Source organism: Solea solea, chromosome 6, assembly GCF_958295425.1.
Source record: "Solea solea chromosome 6, fSolSol10.1, whole genome shotgun sequence".
Lineage (NCBI taxonomy): Eukaryota > Metazoa > Chordata > Actinopteri > Pleuronectiformes > Soleidae > Solea > Solea solea.
In genome coordinates this window covers 26,896,906-26,918,078 of record NC_081139.1, presented here as the reverse complement: position 1 = coordinate 26,918,078, position 21,173 = coordinate 26,896,906, and the positions used below count along the sequence as shown (strand labels likewise).

General features: G+C 38.5%; 2 protein-coding genes and 1 long non-coding RNA gene across 4 annotated transcripts; all 3 read right to left on the bottom strand.

The window, feature by feature from the left end:
* Positions 1-800: 800 nt before the first annotated feature.
* On the bottom strand, positions 801-7,901 carry LOC131461027 (butyrophilin-like protein 10). The gene is made up of 7 exons (XM_058632001.1): positions 7,526-7,901; positions 4,720-5,031; positions 3,832-4,110; positions 3,582-3,698; positions 3,225-3,275; positions 3,045-3,134; positions 801-2,882 (listed from the first exon to the last, which is right to left on the bottom strand). The coding sequence occupies exons 1-7, from the start codon at positions 7,674-7,676 to the stop codon at positions 2,848-2,850; spliced, it is 1,035 nt and encodes a 344-aa protein (XP_058487984.1). The 5' UTR covers positions 7,677-7,901; the 3' UTR covers positions 801-2,847.
* A 614-nt stretch (positions 7,902-8,515) lies between these two features.
* LOC131461024 (butyrophilin subfamily 3 member A2-like) lies at positions 8,516-17,812 on the bottom strand. 2 transcript variants are annotated; one of them, XM_058631999.1, is made up of 9 exons: positions 17,534-17,812; positions 14,651-14,977; positions 13,987-14,319; positions 13,370-13,405; positions 12,795-13,073; positions 12,509-12,661; positions 11,918-11,971; positions 11,693-11,812; positions 8,516-9,835 (listed from the first exon to the last, which is right to left on the bottom strand). In XM_058631999.1, exons 1-9 carry the CDS (start codon positions 17,637-17,639, stop codon positions 9,816-9,818), a joined length of 1,428 nt encoding a protein of 475 aa, XP_058487982.1. In that variant the 5' UTR covers positions 17,640-17,812; the 3' UTR covers positions 8,516-9,815. The 2 variants fall into 2 exon arrangements, with proteins under 2 accessions (XP_058487982.1, XP_058487981.1); XM_058631998.1 differs by having other exon boundaries at positions 8,516-11,812.
* Positions 17,813-18,518: 706 nt separating this feature from the next.
* On the bottom strand, positions 18,519-21,043 carry LOC131461167 (uncharacterized). The gene is made up of 4 exons (XR_009240451.1): positions 20,784-21,043; positions 20,317-20,591; positions 19,561-19,699; positions 18,519-19,110 (listed from the first exon to the last, which is right to left on the bottom strand). It is a non-coding gene; the product is annotated as an uncharacterized LOC131461167 (long non-coding RNA).
* Positions 21,044-21,173: the final 130 nt, after the last annotated feature.

Sequence of the window (21,173 nt, the reverse complement as noted above, 5' to 3'; positions counted from 1 at the left end):
AGGCGCCTGTAATCCCTGGGTAGTGTGTTTGTGTATAAAATAAAGAAAATATATCATTCATCACTTGTATTCATTACATGGATTTGAAAGTTATACAACTTTCTGTGCAGAATCAAGGGTTTCAGTGCATTTGTTTTACTTAATTGTTTACTTTAATTATATCACATAAACGTGATATTTTATTGTATAAACGTGATAATTATATCACATAAACGTGATACTATATTGTGTAAACGTGATGTTCAAAGAACTTTTCCAATCGGCATTTATATATTTTAGCAGTTTGGCTATAACATTTCATACTTTACAAAGTGACATTAATTATTCACAAATTTCACAGAAAGTACATTTCTGTGTTCATAAAAGTCAACACGAGTATTTATTCTTCTCTATTCCTGTCGCACACCGGGATAAAAGTCTCTTGTCAACAAGTGTCTGTGAAATACGCGTGTAAATAAAGTTTCAATAAAAGAAGACGTTATCATGTTAGTAAACGTCATCACGTTAGTAAACGTCATCACGTTTCAGACGCAGTCTCTTTAGAGCCAATCAGAGTGTCGGGTAGTGTGAGGGGGTGTTTCGTTGAGTAAAGGGGTGTTTCGTTGAGTGGTCTGCGGGTCTGCAGCTGGACCTACTTACAAGTTTCGGCCTCCTTTTCTTTTTCTGTCAGACAGACCGTTGTTAAATCCACTACACACTGCCCCCTGCTGTAGCGGAGGCTTAATCATTATATATAGTAAATGAAAAATAGTTTGTTGTTAGTGTTTTTCTAACTCAGTTATCAAGTGACAACACAGAGGTGATAAATATATATTTATTTTACATGATTACAAATATATTGAGAAAAACATGTTTCTTCTTTTTTACATGATCACGAAACAAAGAATCAAAAACGATTTCACTGAAAAAACTATTTTCATCAGTGAAACGTGTCAACATTCATTCAGTCAGCCCTGAAAGATCACCTATTCATTCACATTCACAGATTCACAAAATACAGAGACGCTTTAGACTTTTCCTCAAACACATAAACAGTAAAAGTGCAAACACCTTTTATAAGTCTTTAAAGAACCAGGGTGTAGATTTAATGGCATTCGGGGTGAAGTTGCATGTTGAAGTAAGAGGAACGGACATTTAAAAATGATCAGACTAATATCTGTATTGAATTTATCTCATATATTTAAAATATGTCTGAAATTTAGAAATTTAAACAACAAACAACAACAAACTCCAGTGCATGAGAGAGACAGCGAGCAGCAGATGCATTCAATGACCCCGGTCAATTTCATCAACGTCACTGGAGAACCAAGATTGTTCAGTTTTCTATCTCTTTCTTAATCTGATTAGGAATAATCTCCTTCACTGATCAACTTTTCAGTCACATATATTGTGATTGTGTATTGTCATTTAACTATGAACCCTGAATTCTACACAGTGGACCTTTAAGACTCAATTACAATACAATAAAGTGCAGACGATGAAGGAAATCAATGTACAATGAACAAGACAACAGAAAACATAACACATACGGACAAGTTCCTCATTTGTTAAGGCACTTTTGTAGCTCTACGAGACTCTGCTCAGTTTTTCTTTTATTGCTTCTCCATCAGTGATAGCACCTGGTGTTTTTGTTTAGTTCCTGCTCTGACGAGGTTCCAAGCGAGCGGAGCCGATTCTAAAATGTGACGTGAACATTTTAGGGCCAGTTCTTGATGCTCATCCTTACTGAGAGCAGCTTTAAATGTTTGTTCTGCGCAATCCAATCCAACTTTATTTATAAAGTACTTTAAAAAGCAACAACAACATAGTGCCAGACATTTTTATATTGGGAAAAACTCCAGGAAATACAATCATCAAAAAACAGGCTTATTTAATCTGGGTGTTGCTGTTGATCGCAAAAAAGATGATTACTGTGTTATGGAGGAATGTTAATCTACCAACTGTCCAACAATGAAGGGTAAGAGTAAAAAATGTGTATTTAATGGAGAGTATTAGAATCAGTAATGGTAATAAATCAGTAATTCTGATGATTACAGCCAAACTCCAACTCAGGACAGGAGCTTTCAGTGGACACCTGTGATACTACAGCTACAGAGGAGTATTTGATGTGGTAATACTGTGTTAATACATGGGTGACTGCATATGGGCTCGAAAGAGATGAATCCGGTTCCTGCTGTACGTGTAATATAATTTGAATTTGTAGGTCAATGTGGAGCGAAATCATGTGCTATGTGATTGTTGTATATTTGTTCTTTGTATGATTGCACATGGAAATAAATGTTAAGTAGTAAAAAAAACCAAAAAACATACTGTACATACGATAACATACGATTTAGCTCCAGCTAAACTACATTTATATGTGGACGACACACGTGGCTTTTAAAACTTTGACTTCAAGAAAAACCAAGTATGCGCTAATACAGCTGATTTCACTTTTTAACAGCTCACGTATAGAAAAGAGTCACCTCCTACAAATATCAAGGCATATGAAGGTGAATGGCTTTTACATTCATCTCTTCTCTGTAGGTTGGTTGTCTCTTATCCACAGGAGGGAAATGCATATGCTGATTTTTACGAACAAGGCCTCAAACTAACCTATGTATGTTTCTAGCCTCTTGTCGTACAGCACCACGTCTACCGCTCGACTTGTTTGAAAAGCTCCCAGAATGAACTCTGAATTGGGTCAAACTGTTTTTCTCCGTCTTATCTAAAAACACCTTCACAGGCGTTTTATGGCTGATCCTGACCAGGACTCCCTGGAAGAAGAACAGTGAGAAGGTATCACAATGGGAGCTTTGTGGCTAAATAAACACGGACAACATCTCATCGTCGTTAGACTTCTGTTCTTCAACTCTCCAGTACGATGTCTTCATCACCTTCATCTGTGACGACACACGTTCTACGTTTCAATTATTATGTTTAATCAGTCAAATCACCGATAAACCAAACAACAATCAAAACTTAGTTCGCTAGAAATTATTTTGTTTAAAAACTAAATCAAATTGAATTAAACAGGAAAGTTGAAAACACCTGCTCATGTTTACCTGAGCCGTTGTTCTGTCTTGTCTCCTCTTCCTTCACTGATCCATTCATCATGTCCTTGGTGTCAATTCTCTCATATTGAGTGTTTTGTTCTTAAAGGAGAAGCACATTGTCCGTCCATCAGACCAGCAGGGAAGTGAGTGAAATGAGTGAATGAAACACAAAACATTGATTATATTTACCTGAGGTGTTGAAGTTCTTCATCATCTCCTCTGTTTCTCTCCTCATGTTCCCTGTCGTGTTACAGTTACAGTTTTCCACATTAATGTCATTTGGCTTCACATTCTGTTCCGACACAAACTCAAATCACAAGAGCCACATATTTAAAAGTGAAACATGCTGCTTTGTGGACATAATAAGACATTTGAGGACGTCACAATATCAAGGTTTGGGAAACACTGATCAACATCTTCTGACATTCTCTGGATCAAACAACTCATTGATTAATAGTAGAAAATTATTCACTGACTGATTATGAAAAGAATCGTCAGATGCAGCTCAATTAATATTTAAATGCCATCAAATATTTCATAACTTACGTCGACTTATGCGTTTTTTGATGATCAGATACAGAACCAGAGCCAGCAGAAGTAACACTGTAACTGTGACAACTCCAGAAAACCATGAAGCCACGTGAACAACTGTACCGAGTTTCTCTGAAGAAAAGAGAAAACAAACAGGATGTAAATGTACAGACGACAGCATGAGCAGAACAGTGGTCATAACAACGAGGTAAAGACCAACAACATCATACATGAAGACCTGACATGTGTTTAAGGAGAGTCTCACCTGACACAGTGATGTTAGTGTCAATCCTGTGGTAAATGTCCTCCTGTTTGACCACACAGCGGAAGCAGTTGGTCTTCGTCTCCGTCACAGTGACGAGGAGCGTGGTGTCGTAACGGCCTCGTGTCTCAGAGACCAGTGGCTCCTCTGAATTAAGAGAGGTTCCTTCACACGTCTGCCACTCTACACTCGGCTTTGATGAAGAACCTCTGACCACACACTGGAGCTCCACGCCGGCCTCTGACACATCAACAATCTTGAGGACTGGCGCCTGAACGGCTCCTACAAACACAGTAAAAACAATAACATGATGATAAACCACTGCAGCACTGTGGTTATCCATCATCCAGACACGTTGAACCATTTCCTGTGGGTCAGCTCGTCAGTCAAACTATTCTGAATTAGGACTGGGTAATATATGGATATTAGATCTCAATTAGATTTTGAATATCGTCACATCATGATGAAGTTTCAGTAACGACTGTTCCTGGTTTTAAAGTCTGTTGCATTGATAATCATCATATGTATTATATTGAATATTAAATTGAATTAACCAAAAATACACTAAACATTTTATATATCGATTAATAAAATACATGAACTGTTTGGGATTGATTTTAAGATGTTATTGCTTGTTTTAAAGGTTTTAAATGGGCCTATTTATGTGACTGAATACATCTCCAGACTCCTCGACGTAAAACCAGAGGTGATGGAGCCTTTTCAAATAGCTGCTTCCAGTCTATAGAATGTTTAACTTAAAAACACACCTCTTCTCCTTCAGCATTCAACTCAGGATGAGATAGACAACTTTCTATTGCACCGCCTCCTCTTATTTTATTATATCTCTATATTTATTTATTTTTAAGCCTCCTTTTTTATGAAAGTACTCACCGACAATGAGCTGCGTCCTGGACCGTCCTGAGCCTACTGAGAGTCTGCAGGTGTAAATCCCCGTGTCTTCAATCCTCGTGTCTCTGAGGATCATGGACGCGTTTCCATTCTTCAGCTTGTCGTGGAAGAGTGACACTCGTCCTCTGTACTGCTCAGAACTGTCATCCTCAGAGTTATATCCACGCTCGTAGAGGAACACGTCATTACTGTCTTTATTCTGCCACTGTACCACTGAGTATTCCAGACTCTGCCTGTTTTCAGAAGAGCAGTGAAGGACGGCGTCTTCCCCCTCCTTGACGTACGTTCTGGAGACTGGATTAAAAAACAACAACAGATAATCAATCAATAGATTTGTTGTTGACACGATATTTTGTTTCTAATGTAAACGTTCTAACATGACAGTTTGAAAGTCTGTATATTATTAATGTTTCATTTACTTCAACTCGAATTTTAGATTTATATTAAAGTTGCACTGTCATTGTATATGTCAGTCATCATCTACCGCTTTATCCTCCACCCAGAGCCGGCCCTGGGCATAGGGAGTATAGGCAAATGCTAGGGGCGCCGTCATCCGCAGGGGGCGCCGAAAACGGAGGAAAAAAAATAAATTAAATTATAAATACTACTTTTTTTTTTTTTTTACCAGTACCATTATTACTATTATTTCGAAATATTATATAAGCCCACAGCGACATAAAGTCATAGCAAAGATTATTAAATAATGCAGAAGCCTTATTTCTGGGTGCAACGAGCCGTCGCTCTGTACCTGCCCTCTGTGAGGGGGGCGGGGTCAAGAGGCCAGCTGCCTGAATCTGAACAGACCGTGACCCAGAGATGAAGAAAAAGATTAATGACACTGTATCGGAATTATGTCCAAAAAACTGAAGCCATCCGGCACCCAAGGAAGGAAAAGAAGGAAAGAAGAGGAAGAAAAACGTGAAAAAGATAGAGGTACAGTAATGTCAATGTGATGAAGTGCATGAAATGAATAGTTTAATGCATCGTAGTTACCGTTGTTGGAGCAGAGTGTTAGCTTGCTAGCTTACTTCGGACGATAGCAACATTGTTTAATAATCAATAAATAGCTGAGTCGACGTGTGTTAATGTTACTCCACCTTAAATTCATCAGGGACGTTTGGAAACTTAATGTTAGGCCTGTTCAGGTGTTATTTTACAGGTGTCTTTCCTGCTTGTATGTCAGTTAAAATGCTTTTAGTTGTCCATCCCCTTTGTAATAGGGTGGTTGTAAGCCTTTGGTTTTATGTGTCACAGTTTATGTTTGTTAAAGTTTACATTGATGTTAAAGTGCAGTTAAAGTGTATTACTGTTAATATTTCATACCTTAGCTTTCCCATATCATTCATAGATTCATTTCACTGCACTTTACTGTTTTTTTCACTCTGGTTAGACTGAATTGCATTGCAATGACAATAAAGTTGAATGAATCTCATCACATTTTCATTATTAGTCTATATTAATCTCATGTATAGCACACCAACATCTGTTTTTTTATTAAAATGTAACATGCAGTCGTCACATATACTTCTCTTCTCTCTTCAGATGCACTTTTAAAATATTTCAGTACCACCCCCAGTGACACAGCATCAGGTGCTGCTGTCCTTTTTAATTTTATCACTTGTTTCTTTCTTTAGTTTTTATTTGGTGTGATATTTTTTACTCAAAGAAATAAAATCTTGAATACACACATGCAGTTTCTGTGTGATTGTATGAAAGTTGATTGTGAAATTGACTGCTGCGATGCAAGGGGGCGCCAGCTAAAATCTTGCCTAGGGCACCAAATTACTCAGGGCCGGCACTGTGTGTGTACAGGTGCAGTGCGATCGATAGAGATTGTGTAACTCAGTTTAATCTTGTAAATAAAACTTTCGGCCCAAATTCAATTTTCCCTCTATCATTACATTACATTACATGTCATTTAGCAGACGCTTTTATCCAAAGTGACTTACAATAAGTGCATTTAAAAATTTGGGTACAAATAAGAGTTAGAAGTAAGTAAGAGCTTCAAGTAAACTTATCTTAATAATTATCTTAATACACAAACCACATTTTTGAATTCTAAATGACTTATTTCTCGCCTCAAATGATCTTAAAACTGTGCTCAGGGACTCAGAAAAATATTTATTTCAGGTTTATATTTCTTTTCTCTGCTGCTATGCTGTGATACATGGCAGCCATGCCATTTCAGACCAAAGCAATGAATCAGACTCCATCAGCGTTAGCCCCGCCCTCTGACTTTGATGGGAGACTTTGACAGATAAAATAAATTAATGATCCACTGCAACACGGAGCATGAAATAATTGAATGTGTCATTAATTAATTAAAATGTGTCTTTAATTATTTAATGACACATTTAATTATTTAATCACAAATTTAATGAATGTTTAATGGTGTATTTATTTATTTAATTTTGGCCCTTTTGGTCCTCCATACATATATATATGCATATATGTGTGTATATATATATATATTTATATGTACAGAACTATACAACGCAAACAGTCAATCAGAAACCGAAAGAGTGAACTGCGTAGCAGTTGCAAAGCAGCAGCTTTGTAATAAACCAATGGGTGTAAAAGTGAAAGTCTACAAGTCTGCATTTAAAATAAGTTATTATTTGTTATCATTTCTATACAAACATCAGCATATTTTACTTTGTTTCAGTTGCATGTTTAACTCGACGTCTCTGTCACCGAGCTGCGTTTACTGCGTCACAACTATTAACCATATTATTTCATACCTGAAATGAGCGAACGACTCAAAAATACAACTCAAACGTCTCCTCACCTTCATCCTGCGCCTGCGGTGTTGATCCAAAACAAACCAGAGAACAAAAGAGCACGAGAGTGTTTTTAGCAGAAAAGCCCATGAGCGTGAGTTCGTTCCGAGTGAACCTGTTGTTGTTGTGAGAAAGGACGAGTTGACAAGTGACGCTCATTTAAAACTAATACATTCATGAAACTGCTCAGCAGCAGAGAGTAGTCACTGCTGCTTACTGCGTGACAAAAATAGAGACAGAAATAAAGAATGATGGCGGATGTGCATCGCGACGCCTGTAAAAGTGTCCACCTGAAACGGTATTTTTCCATAAAAACTCCTCCCACCGCGAGACATCACGAGGACACGTCCTGTCTTCAGAGACTTCACACATGCTGGTGAAAAAAGTGTTGAACTGTAAAAATAAGAAAAGAGGAGAAAACAAAACCTATTTTTAACTTGTAATACGAGAAGGAAATGCAATCAATGATCCAAGTATTTTGATCTATTATAGTTTTATATTATGACAGGAAATCAGTCAATTTGTCAGTAGTTGCTTTTTATTTTTTTATGTGGGCGGGGTCTGTAAAGTAAATATTCACACATAAACGTAAACAAAGCGATATTATTTCTCTTTCTTTCCTCTGGCTCGGTTCATTCCATCTCCGTTGTTTTTCTAATGTTTACGTCTTCTTTTTTATGTTTTTTTGGCTTAACTAGAATAAACGTCTGTATCGTTTTTTTTTAGCTTTTTAACTTTTGGCTAATTTTGTCATTTTTGATGTTTCACCAACGTGACATCACGTAACCCTAACCCATTTAAACCGTTGTTGGCATCTTACCAAACCCTCACGTTTGGAACGTTCTTAACGTTTCCGACATCTCGCTCTACTACAACACTTTCTACGTATTTGACGTTAAAATAAAACAATGACATTTAGACTGCTTTGTCGTTTTAACATGCTGCTTTTAGACGTTTCACCAAACGTCATCGTTTTCACAACATTGACGAAACACAGAGGCAGTAAAATATATTTATTTCCCATTATTAAAGTAACAAATGGATACACAGTATATAAAGAAGGCACAAGTATTTTTTTATCTGAGAATGAAGCAAAAAATGAAAAACATATTTCTGGTTAAACAGTGTCTGCATGACTTTCATCAAATACAGACTTTTAAAAACTTCCTAATCATTTTCACAGAAAAATGTACTTTCAGTGAAACGTGTCTTTATAGTTAGCACTTTATAGTTTGGCTTACTTGAAGCACTTTAAAATAAAAGTGTCTGCTAAATGACATGTAATGTAACATGTAATGTGTCAACATTCATCCATCCATCCATTCACATTCAAGAAATACAGAGAAGCTTAAAGATTTTCCTTAAATACATAAACCGTAACAGTGCAAACACATTGTATGTGTCTTTAAAGGCCCAGTGTGTAGATTTAATGGCATTGAAGAATAAGGGTGGAGTTTAGAGAAGCGATACTGAGATGCACTCAGTGACCCTGGTAAATGTCGTCACTTTTAAGGGCGTTAAACAGTGCATGGAGCCAAGAGGAGCAGCGCAGAGATGACTTCATTAATTTATGTAGGGTGCAAATCGCCAAAATTCAAAAATGCCGACTTCCTGTTGAGTTGAGGCCATGGTTACGGTCGACTTTTTTCTTCGTCTTGGTCTGTAACAACTTTCCACCTAATTTCGGTGGAACTAAATTTTGCCTTGTTTTCACCTTAGGGGGCGCTATAGAGCCCTTGAGCAACACACAGGTCGGGCAACTATGCCAGTATCACATTTTCACCAGACCTGACCTCCATGCTAAGTTTCAAGAGTTTTTATGCACGTTAACCCACTCAAAAATGATCGCAAAGCCAAGGAGATTATAATAATCTGAAGGAAGAACAGATAACAGCTCTATAGCGCCCCCTAAGGCCAAACGTGGATGGAGCAAGCCAAAATTAAGTTCCACCAAATTTCACGAAACTTGGTGGGAACTCGTAATAAGGAAGTGGGCGTTTATTGTACCAACATAAAAAAAACGTACTGGACACATCAAAGACAAAAAGGCGCGGCTACGGCAAACATGGGGAGTTTGGCGATCACGAAACAGGAAGTGCCCTGTAACTTCAACATGCATTGATCGATCGCCTCGAAACTTCGTACGTGACACAAGAGACCGACCCCGGACACGTCTACAGACACAAACCTGATAACATTTGACATTTGATATGACTAACTTCATATCGTTTGAGTTATTTTTACAGCATCCAAGTTCAGCAACTCTGACAACACAGTGCAGTCATTGGATTTTACACTTCACGTTGATGAAGCTGAAGCTGTAGAAAAAGGAGAAAATAAAACATAGACATTAACAACAACAAATAAATGTTTACAGTGTACATACATCACCGTGGTAGTGACACACGGGGACGTCCAGATGTCCAGATGTGAGCGGATCATCAGGACATTTGATTAAATACTGCAGTCACTGAGCCTGAGCATCAGCATCTGTGTGTGTGTCATGACAGCGGTGTGGAAAACATTTGAAAGTAGAAAGTGATTTTCTGTTCTGCTGAAGTTAGACGACAGAAAGTATCTTTACCATTATTGATACGGAGAATTATTGACACTCTTATTGATGCTATTCTCTATAATAAGGTGCAAAAGTAGAGACATGATATGACAATGTGTTTTTAAACTCATGCTTGTGTTCAGTAAAAAAGTTCTAGTAGATCAGTCACGTTGTTTTCTACGACTTCATAGCTCCTCCTCAAAGAGGGCGGAGTCGTCATAGCAACGGCTGCGTTAAACTGTGGTGACGTGGTTTTATAACGCGACGCAAACACAAACTAGTGACTTGTAAAGCAGTTGTTTTCACTGAAACTGAATCATGAGAAAGATTTGTTCACTGAAGTGAAATACCAGTGAACGTGGGTCACGATGGCCGGCTTTCAGCAGTGCTGTCTCTAAATACACCAGACTCCTATGTTAAATATTGACATTTAACACATTGTGAGCAGCGTCGCTAAAGTTCCAACCAGAGAGAGAGCAGGAAAGAAGTTGAAGAAATGAGGAAAAAATGAGCGAAGACAGCGAAAATAATGCCGAACACAGCGAAGACATTGTTAAAAAAAAGGCAACACGACGTCAATTGTGTGGACGTAGTTTGGATACTGCAAAAGCGACCAGGAGCGGTCTGAAAATATGCCGGTGGTTGGTAGCAGCCAGGACGGGGAACACAACGCCTGTGGCGGCACCACCTCAGTGTTTACACTGACAGTGTGACTCTGCGGGCTCAAGCTAGCACGACGTCTGCCGTTAGCATCGCTAGCGAGAGCGGCTCTGTGAAACAAAAATCTATCCAGTCGTTCTTTGCAGACATTGCACCGTATGAACTATATAAACTATAAAAGCGGAGCAAAAATATAACAAGCGCTATTAGTTATTGCCTCGCTGCTTTAAAGCCAGACTTGTCTTTCTTGTAAAAAACCTATAATGGGGTAAATGATAGAATAACTGACTGGTTTACTACATATTGTGCAATTTTGGCTCAGATTTCGTTCTACTTTTAAAATATTTCTAGAGATCTACCTTAATCTTTCAGGTAGCATTTGTGCCAGGGCCCTGTTTACTGTTTTTGTCCTGGAGATGTTCACTGTCCAGCCAAAGCAATTTGATGTGATAGTTGTCACAGCTGTTATTGTGTAAAGGGAGATGACTCATGTTTACATTACAAAAGATGTGCACAACCTTTTATTTTTGCACTTCTCAATACCTCCAAAAAACCAATATAATAGTATTATAGTGGTTTAGTTTTGACATTTATTTTGTCTTTGTTTAGCACTTGAATGTGTCAGAGGGTGTGACCCACATGTTTACTTAGTTTGGTTTTGTGCTGCCTCTATACATATTTAAGATTATTATTATTTAATAATTGTTTTTTAAGTTGTTTAAATAAGTTGTTTTTTATGTTATTAAACTTTATTATAAAGTTTCAGTGAATCTCTTATTTCTTCAAGCTTCAGGATGTCCCTCACACTGGCAGCATCTGCAAAAACTACATATCGTGATAAGAATCGAGATCGATTAATATGGAAAAACATATCGTGATAACATTTTTTTCCATATCGCCCAGCCCTAGTCACAGAGACTAAAAAACACTGATGAAGCAGGAAACACCTGCTCATGTTTACCTGAGCTGTCACTGGACATGAGCTTCTCCTCCTCTGTCTTCTCCTCTGTCTCCTTCTCTGTCTTCACTGTGTCATTCCTCATGTTCTTGGTGTAAATGCTTCTGTTTCCAATGTTTTGATCTAAAAGAAGCAGCAAATATTCCGTCTCATAAACAGAATCACATCAAACCAGCAGGAAAGTGAGTGAAATCAGTGAATGAAACATAAAACGTTCATTATATTTACCTGAGGTCATGTTACTGGATATGACGTTCATCATCATCTTCTTCTCCATGTTCCCTGTTGTGTTACAGTTACAGTTTTCCACATTAATGACATTCAGCAGCACATTCTGTTCTGACACAAACTCAAATCACATCAAAGCAACAACAAAGTGACTCAGGAGTATAAACATCAACCATTTCATGTGACAAGTATAGTTATAATTCTAAGTATCTAACATTTAGAATCTGACAAACTTTAGATAATTGCAATTATTTTATCGGATGTCGACGGGGAAAACTTGGGGAACGAGTTCCAGACGGACAGAGAGTCCAGTCATCAATTAATAGTTGATTAATGTCGGCAGCCCTGCTCCATATAAACAAAACAACACAATCATTCAAAGTGAAACATGCTGCTTTGTGGACATAATAAGACATTTGAGGACGTCACAATATCAAAGTTTGGGAAACACTGATCAACATCTTCTGACATTCTCTGGATCAAACAACTCATTGATTAATAGTAGAAAATTATTTACTGATTGATTATGAAAAGAATCGTCAGATGCAGCTCAATTAATATTTAAATGTCATCAAATATTTCATAACTTACTTTGAGTTCTGCGTCTTGTGAAGATCAGAGACAGAACCAGAACCAGCTGAAGTAACACAAGTGTGACAACTCCAGCAAAAAACATGCCTACGAGAACACCTGTGCTGTGGGAGGACTGAGTATCGTGGGAGGACATTTTCTCAAAGAGTTTCTCTGAAGAAAAGAGAAAACAAACAGGATGTAAATGTACAGACGACAGCATGAGCAGAACAGTGGTCATAACAACGAGGTAAAGACCAACAACATCATACATGAAGACCTGACATGTGTTTAAGGAGAGTCTCACCTGACACAGTGATGTTATCATCAATCCTGTGGTAAATGTCCTCCTGTTTGACCACGCAGCGGAAGCAGTTGGTCTTCGTCTCCGTCACAGTGACGAGGAGCGTGGTGTCGTAACGGCCTCGTGTCTCAGAGACCAGTGGCTCCTCTGAATTAAGAGAGGTTCCTTCACACGTCTGCCACTCTACACTCGGCTTTGATGAAGAACCTCTGACCACACACTGGAGCTCCATGCCGGCCTCTGACACGTCAGATATTTCAAGGACTGGCGCCTGAACGGCTCCTACAAACACAGTAAAAACAATAACATGATTTTAAACCACTGCAGCAGGAGAAATGTAATATTCCTGTGGTTATCCATCATCCAGACACGTTGAACCATTTTCTGTGGGTCAGCTCATCAGTCAAACTATTTTAAATTGACCGTGAAGCAAAAACTGTTCATTTAACACATGAATACATGACAAAAGGTGCATTTAAAAAATAAGTCATTACATACATTTAAAATGGTCAAATGACAATTAAGGGCAAGTATATATATATATTTTTTATTATTTACCATTTACCATAATCACTCACCTTTTTCAAGTCCAATTCTGTTTCTGAGGACCCGTTCTAAAAGGAAAAAACACAAAAGTGAATGTTTTTACAGTGAACGTTAGCTACACCATGTATTTTATAATATTCATTTAGTTTAATGTTAACAGCCGACAGAGGATTACCCTTAAACTAGGATTTAGAGTTCTGGGGCCTGAACGGGCCCGCAGGTCTTTAAGCCCGAACTCGACCCGACACACCAGCATGAATTGTCTGCCTGAACCCCCCCCCCCCGATACTGGTCAAAATCAGTGGATCAAACCGGCTGTTTGTTTCTTCATATTTGGGAGAACAAATTTTGTTCCACAGTTGGAGAATTGTGTCTTTGAAATGTGTTGATACGTTCATAAATGGTCTAAAATGACTGTATCGGACCAATATAAGTATCTGTAGATACTCGAGTTTGTGATATCGGTATCGTTATTTTCTTGATTAATCCATTCGTTGTTTAGTGGACAGAATGTCAGACAATGGAGGAAAATGTTTTTCATCACTTAAAATGACATTGTGAAGAGGACACTAGAGAGAGGACAAGGTGGAGGTGGAGGTGACCTGCTGTGGTGACCCCTGAAGGGAGAAGAGAAAAGACGACGACTCACCGACGATGAGCTCCATCGTGAATATTTTCCTTCCAGAACTCAAACCTGGAAGGTCACAGGTGTAAATCCCCGTGTCTTCAATCCTCATGTCTCTGAGGATCATGGATGCGTTTCCGTTCTTCAGCTCGTCGTAGAAAAGTGACACTCGTCCTCCGTACTGCTCATCCTGACAGCACCAGCCGTCCTCAGTGTGATGTCCAAGCTCATAGAGGAACAACTCTTTACCATTTATGTTCTTCCAACTTATCAGTGAGTTTTTGAGACTCTGATTGTCTACAGAAGAACAGTGAAGGACGACGTCTTCCCCCTCCTTGACGTACGTTCTGGAGACACCTGGGTTTGAGAGAACAAATATATTTGAATGGTTACATTTGAACAGAGCAATCAAAACAAATAATCAAACTTACAATTTCCTGGTGATGTACGTTATGAGCATTTACAACTAGAGCTGTGACGTTCATGAACGAGTTAGGAGTGTGGGAAAACATTCACAAATGTCCAAATTCCCATTATTTAAATTTTAAATAACGTAAAATAAACGGGATGAAAACTCCTAAGTGCAGCGCACCGTCACCCAGACCCTTTATGGGGAGCACATAGGTGAAGGTGGAGGTGACCTGCTGTGGTGACCCCTGAAGGGAGAAGATAAAAGACGACGACTCACCGACGATGAGCTCCACCGTGGACCTTTGGATTCCAGAACTCAAACGTGGAAGTATGCAGGTGTAAGTCCCCGTGTCTTCAATCCTTGTGTTGTTGAGGATCAAGGATGCGTTTCTGTTCTTCAGCTCGTCGTAGAAAAGTGACGCTCGTCCTTTGTACTGCTCGTCCTGATTGTCCCGCCTGTCCTCACAGTGCTGGCCTCCGTCGTAGAGGCACACTTCTTTTTTATTTTGGTTCTTCCAGTCTACCACCGTGTTCTCAAGGCTTTCTACAGAAGAACAGTGAAGGACGGCATCTTCCCCCTCTGTGACGTACGTTCTGGAGACACCTGGGTTTGAAAGAAAACATAATATATTTGAATGGTTACATTTGAACAGAGCAATCAGGTAACATTTACATGACACGTCTTTTACTCTAAAGCAGCAGTTAAATCATTTCTAAAAGGTTCAATATTTACTGCTCTGCTATACTGTATGTAGGGCTGCAACTAACGATTATTTTAATAATTGTTAATCGGTCGATTATTTTTTCGATTAATCGGTTATAAAAAGAAACATTTGTAATTGCTGCATCTTTATTCAAAAACTGAACATTTCAAATGCACAGTGCAGACTGAAGTATAAAAACAACAGGTTATTGCTCCAACGTCCCTGAGCTATCAAAAGTAATATTACATGATAAAAAAAAATCAAAACATAACTGAAATAACACAAAAAAACATACAATGTATGATATACATTTATACATCTACAAAAATCAAAAGGCTACATTTTTTTATAAAGTGCAAAAAATAATTTCATTTAAAAGTTTCCTGATCTGTTAGAACAATAAATAAATGATAAAAAAAATAAAGAAAAATGCAAATTACCAATCTGTCCACAGCATTTGTTTCAACATTAAAGGTGACATAGGATGCTTGTATCACACATATATGTTAGTTATGGAGGTCTACTTACATATATTAACTTGTTTTCATGATTAAAAACCTCCTAAACGCTGCAAACGAGCCGATCAAAATATCTCCTCACTGACGCTCTCGTCAGCTGCACTGTTTCAGACCAAAACCACACCCCCAGAACGTGGACTGTGTTGTGATTGGCCAGCCAACGAGAGCTTTCCTACTGTCCTGTGATTGGCCAGGTACCTGGAAGTGACGTAATAGATAGTCCAGCTCTCAGATACACAGCTCCCCCTCTGGCACGGTGGATGCTCTGCATCTCAGCAGCTACAACGAGAGTAGTTCTTCTTCTTCTGCAGTTGAATGTACGCAACCGGATGTGCCCGGACTAGTGCCCGCACCGGGAGGCGCTACGGTGGTGAGAGGAGTGGTGAGGATTTCTGATGACGACATCAAATTAAGGAAGTGCCGATCCGCTTCGCAGAGCCCAGTACAACAATACAACACTATTTTCTCAGCAGTGGCTGAACTGTTTGTTCTGAAACTTTAGGGTTTCATAAACGAGGTAATGACGCAGATACACACACAAACGCAGCGTTAATTGGAGCTTCCGGTCTATGTCACCTTCAACATTGACATTTAAGCGGTCTTGCTTGGTGCTCTAACACCAGTGTATAACGGCGTTACTAACGGCGTTATTTCTTCAGTAATGGAGTAATGTAATGAATTACTTTTCCTATCGTTGCAACGCCGTTACCGTTACTGAGAATGTACAGTGGCGCGTTACTTGTGTTACGTTTGGGTTGAATGAAGCGCAGCGGTGTCGGGCTATCTGACAGCCACACACCAGCTGCCGGGAGAGAGCAGGGGTGGAGATGATTGATGACGACACCGTTGCAAATGCGATGACGATAGGCTGCGTGGACGGGTGTCCTGCTCACGCTGTCTCACTGTACGCTCTAAGACAATGGCGACGAGCCAGGGAAGCGTGGAAATATCGACACTACTTCTCCCTTACCGAGGTAAAAGGAAAGAATGTATATGCAACGTGTGTTGTGACTTGTTATGTCGTCAATACTTTCAGATACACGCAGTTTCCTTGGGAGCTTCTGCTAGCCACACTTTATTGTTTGTTTACATCCTAGCATGTCATGACGTACTTCCTATTTCCGGTGTATCAAAATAAAAGTCAGTAGCATTAAACTTTACAACGTGCACACTATGTCCGGGGAAAAGGAGTTTGTCCACGTCAACCTCGAGCAACTCTAACTTAATGAAGCATTTGTGTGTATTGGTTCAGTACTTGAATGCAAAGTGTGTGAACATTGTTTATTTTCAATATTTAATTTTGTTACTGAATATTTAAGAGTTGGATAGTGCCCTGTTTATTGTGCAATGGTATACAGATACAGAGATTTTTCCTTTGTTTCTCTTTACCCAAGTTAACATTTGTGTGTTAATTGTGCCCTTCAATTCAAAGTTCAAATAAATACCAAATGCTCTAACATACTGTACATAGGGTTTGTATTCTTCATTCAGGTATTATAAACATCTTTGACATATGTTAAAGAATGTACAAGCGTTATAGAACATAAAAAATAATGTCAGTTACTTTGCTGAGTAACTAATTACTTTTACAATGTGGTAACTGACTTACCAACTCAATTACTTTTGGGAGAAGTAATTTGTAACTATAACTAATTACTTTTTTAAAGTAAGATGCCCAACAGAGTGTAAACTCTGTTTATGAGCATCTCCACATATCTAAAATGGCTGCCAAAAACAACACAATAAATGGAAGTTCAGTTCAGAGGAAAGTGAAAGTAAAAGTGTACAAGAAGGACGTGAGGCCTGCATTTTAAATAAAATGATGTATCAATTACTCGATTAATGATTAACTGATCAACATCTTTTTCTTTACATTTTATGGAACAATTCGAAAATAATCGACAGATTATGGTGATTGTTAGTAAAACGTTTCCTCACCGTTAGTCTCGTCCTGATGTGTTGCTCCAGAACAAACCAGAGAACAAACGAGCACAAACACGAGCGTGTTTTCAGTAGAAAGGTGAGGCCATTTCTCAATATCCATACTTGTGTATACTCCCGTATTTGTGAAAACGTCTTCAGCCTCAGTCCAAGTTCTGGTCCGATTCTCAGGTCCGTGAGCAGCGACTACGTTCTCACACCAGGAAGTGTTCTCGCTCGGCTCGTTTTACCCAAGTAGGTCCAGCTGCAGACCCGCAGACCACTCAACGAAACACCCCCTCACACTACGCGACACTGATTGGGTCTCAAGAGACTGCGTCTGAAACGTGATGACGTTTACTAACGTGATGACGTTTACTAACGTGATGACGTTTACTAACGTGATAACGTCTTCTTTTATTGAAACTTTATTTACACACGCGTATTTCACAGACACTTGTTGACAAGAGACTTTTATCCCGGTGTGCGACAGGAATAGAGAAGAATAAATACTCGTGTTGACTTTTATGAACACAGAAATGTTGTTTCTGTGCAATTTGTGAATAATTAATGTCACTTTGTAAAGTATGAAATGTTATAGCCAAACTGCTAAAATATATTAATGCCGATTGGAAAAGTTCTTTGATCACGTTTACACAATATAGTACCACGTTTTTGTGATATAATTATCATGATTATGTGATATAATTATCACGTCAATACAATATAGTATCACGTTTATGTGATATAATTATCACGTCAATACAATATAATATCACGTTTATGTGATATAATTATCACGTTTATACAATATAATATCACGTTTGTGATATAATTATCACGTTTATACAATATAGGATCACGTTTATGTGATATAATTATCACGTTTATACAATATAATATCACGTTTGTGATATAATTATCACGTTTATACAATATAATATCACGTTTATACAATATAGTATCACAAATTCCACTGTGAACACACTTCTGTACAATGTAACGTTTTGAATAATTTCATTTGTTTTTGCAAACTTTCAACATCATGGCAACCTGTCTGTTACAAAAAGGTGTGTTTAATATAGGCCTACTAGGGTTACTACCCCAGGTACATTTTTGGGCATGGATGTAGTGTGCAGTACCCTTAAAAGATCTTGACACTGCAAAAATTCCAATTCTCCTGTCAACACACACAGAGTTAAGGTGGTGATCTGCTGTTATGTCCAATGATTTCACCTTGTGTTGCCTTTCAATGTGTGTTTTGAGGTTTTTTCTAAGCACTGTTTTGCTACAAAAACCGCATGTTGTTTTAGAGTGCTTTGCCAACAACATTTTTTTTCGATGGGCTGCTGCTGGGGCTGCTGGGGTCACTGTGGCTGCTGGGGTCACTGTGGATGGTGGAGTTGCTGTGGATGGTGGAGTGACCCTAGTTGCTAGGGTCACTGTGGATTGTGGAGTTGCTGTGGATGCTGTCTTGCAGCAGGTTATGAAATGCTTGATGAAATATTGTTTGGTCGCAATGATTGTTGTGCAAAACCAACAGTGGTAGTGGCTGCTTTCCACACAGTCAAGGTGGCATCTGTATACACTGTATCCTAAAAGACAGATAGGAAAAGTGATTCAGACGTTTCAAGAAACACACAAAACAATATTTCTTTAAACCCTGTCTGAGAGGCAAATTGTTACATTACCTCTGAGAACAATCATTATTATCAAGGGCATCTATAAAAATGCAGGAATCTTGAAACTTTTTCTCAATATCTAAATTCTCAACAAGAGTGAAAATAAAATACACATTGACTTAAGATTCTACACACATGAAGTACAGTACACATAGATGAAATGGCTCCAGCATTAGTTTACTTTACTTTACTTATTTTGAGTTTCTGATACTCAAATGGATGAGTTGAATAGTTTGATGGTCACAGTTATCCATGGTCAGGACAAACAGAAATAACATCACATTTAATAATACATAAGGCTCATGGGGAAATTAAAGCCTTTCAGCGTTGAAATGAAAAAATATTTGATAATTTAGGACTTACCATCGTACTCCACCATTGACCTTTGGTGTCCCTGCAGATGAGCCACAAGCTTCGCATAGCTCCCTTTTTTGTGCAGATCAGTGTCCGAGTCGCATCTCCTCAGCTCAGGGTCTGCTCCTTCACTGAACGTAGTGTTGCTCTATAAGAGAAAATGTCAAACAAAATTGTATTTTGTATTTTTAACATGGGAACATTTTTAATCCAGAATCAAGTAGTAATGAACTGGACTGCATTTGCCTGTAAGACTTTCCCTGTCCTAAAATATATGCAGGCTAACTGAAATAAAACAAAAATCAAATGACACTGTTGACCGTGATTCAACAGAACTTCTGATTTCTAAACATGAAAAATATTATTCATCATCAAATCTTTTATCTTAACAATTGTAGAACTGAGGTCACACGTTTTCAAATGAGCAAAGCTGTGTGCAACTTCTCAGAGTCATTTAAAGATTAAAAAACAGATAAATACTAATATAAAGAGATCATATAGTTTATCTTATACGTTTCTTGGTTGAAAATGAGACAATGTTACATTGTCAATGTTATAACCTGTACATATAAATAAAAGAAAAAAAAGGAAAAAAAGAAAAAAAAAGGGAGAAAATCGCTGCGTCTTGCTTGCTGTTACAATCGCTATCGTTACAGCATGCAGACATTACTGGTTAATAAACCGCACTTAATTGATTTAATGGATACAAATAATGACTATTCATCCAGTGTTCAATATCAAAATGTGTTTTTTAACCATTCTTACCTATTCCTCCGTCATTTTCCCGTGTTTTTCCCGTGTTACTTTTTCGGGTTCTCTCTTCATACTCAGTCAACGTAAACTTCATCACGTTTCAGACGCAGTCTCTTGAGACCCAATCAGAGTGTCGTGTAGTGTGAGGGGGCGTTTCGTTGAGTGTGAGGGGGTGTTTCGTTGAGTGGAGGGGTGTGTCGTTGAGTGGTCTGCGGGTCTGCAGCTAGACCCTTCTCTGTAGTGTGGGAGAACTTTGGTAAGTTGAAGACCAGTCGAGCTGCTGCATTCTGGATGAGTTGCAGAGGACGATTAATACATTAAATAATACGATTAATACATAAAATAATATGATTAATACATAAAATAATACGATTAATACATAAAATAATATGATTAATACATAAAATAATACGATTAATACATAAAATAATACGATTAATACATAAAATAATACGATTAATACATAAAATCAGTCATACCTCATTCCGCTTTCCAAGGGCGCTAGTTTAAGTCGTTGCTAGCATGCTCTCAATATTAGCATGTGCCTCCGATGCACGAGCACACATGCACGAGCACAGAGTCTGCGCGTGTCCCTAGCTGCTGGCTCTGATGCACTCCTTCTCTGAGTGGACTCTACTGACTGTCCTTAAAGTCAAAGTTTGAAGTGAAAAAACCTCAAGTCACAATAAACAGGAGTGATAATACCAAATCCCCGTGGCACACAGCATGTTCCGCACCTGCAGCACCTGCAGCAGCAACAGCGTCATAATAAAAACACATGAAGAAGAAACGTCACTCCTCAAAAACAAAGGCAGAACTGACCACAAGGTGGCACTGCCGGACCACACCATCTGTTGCCATACGACAAA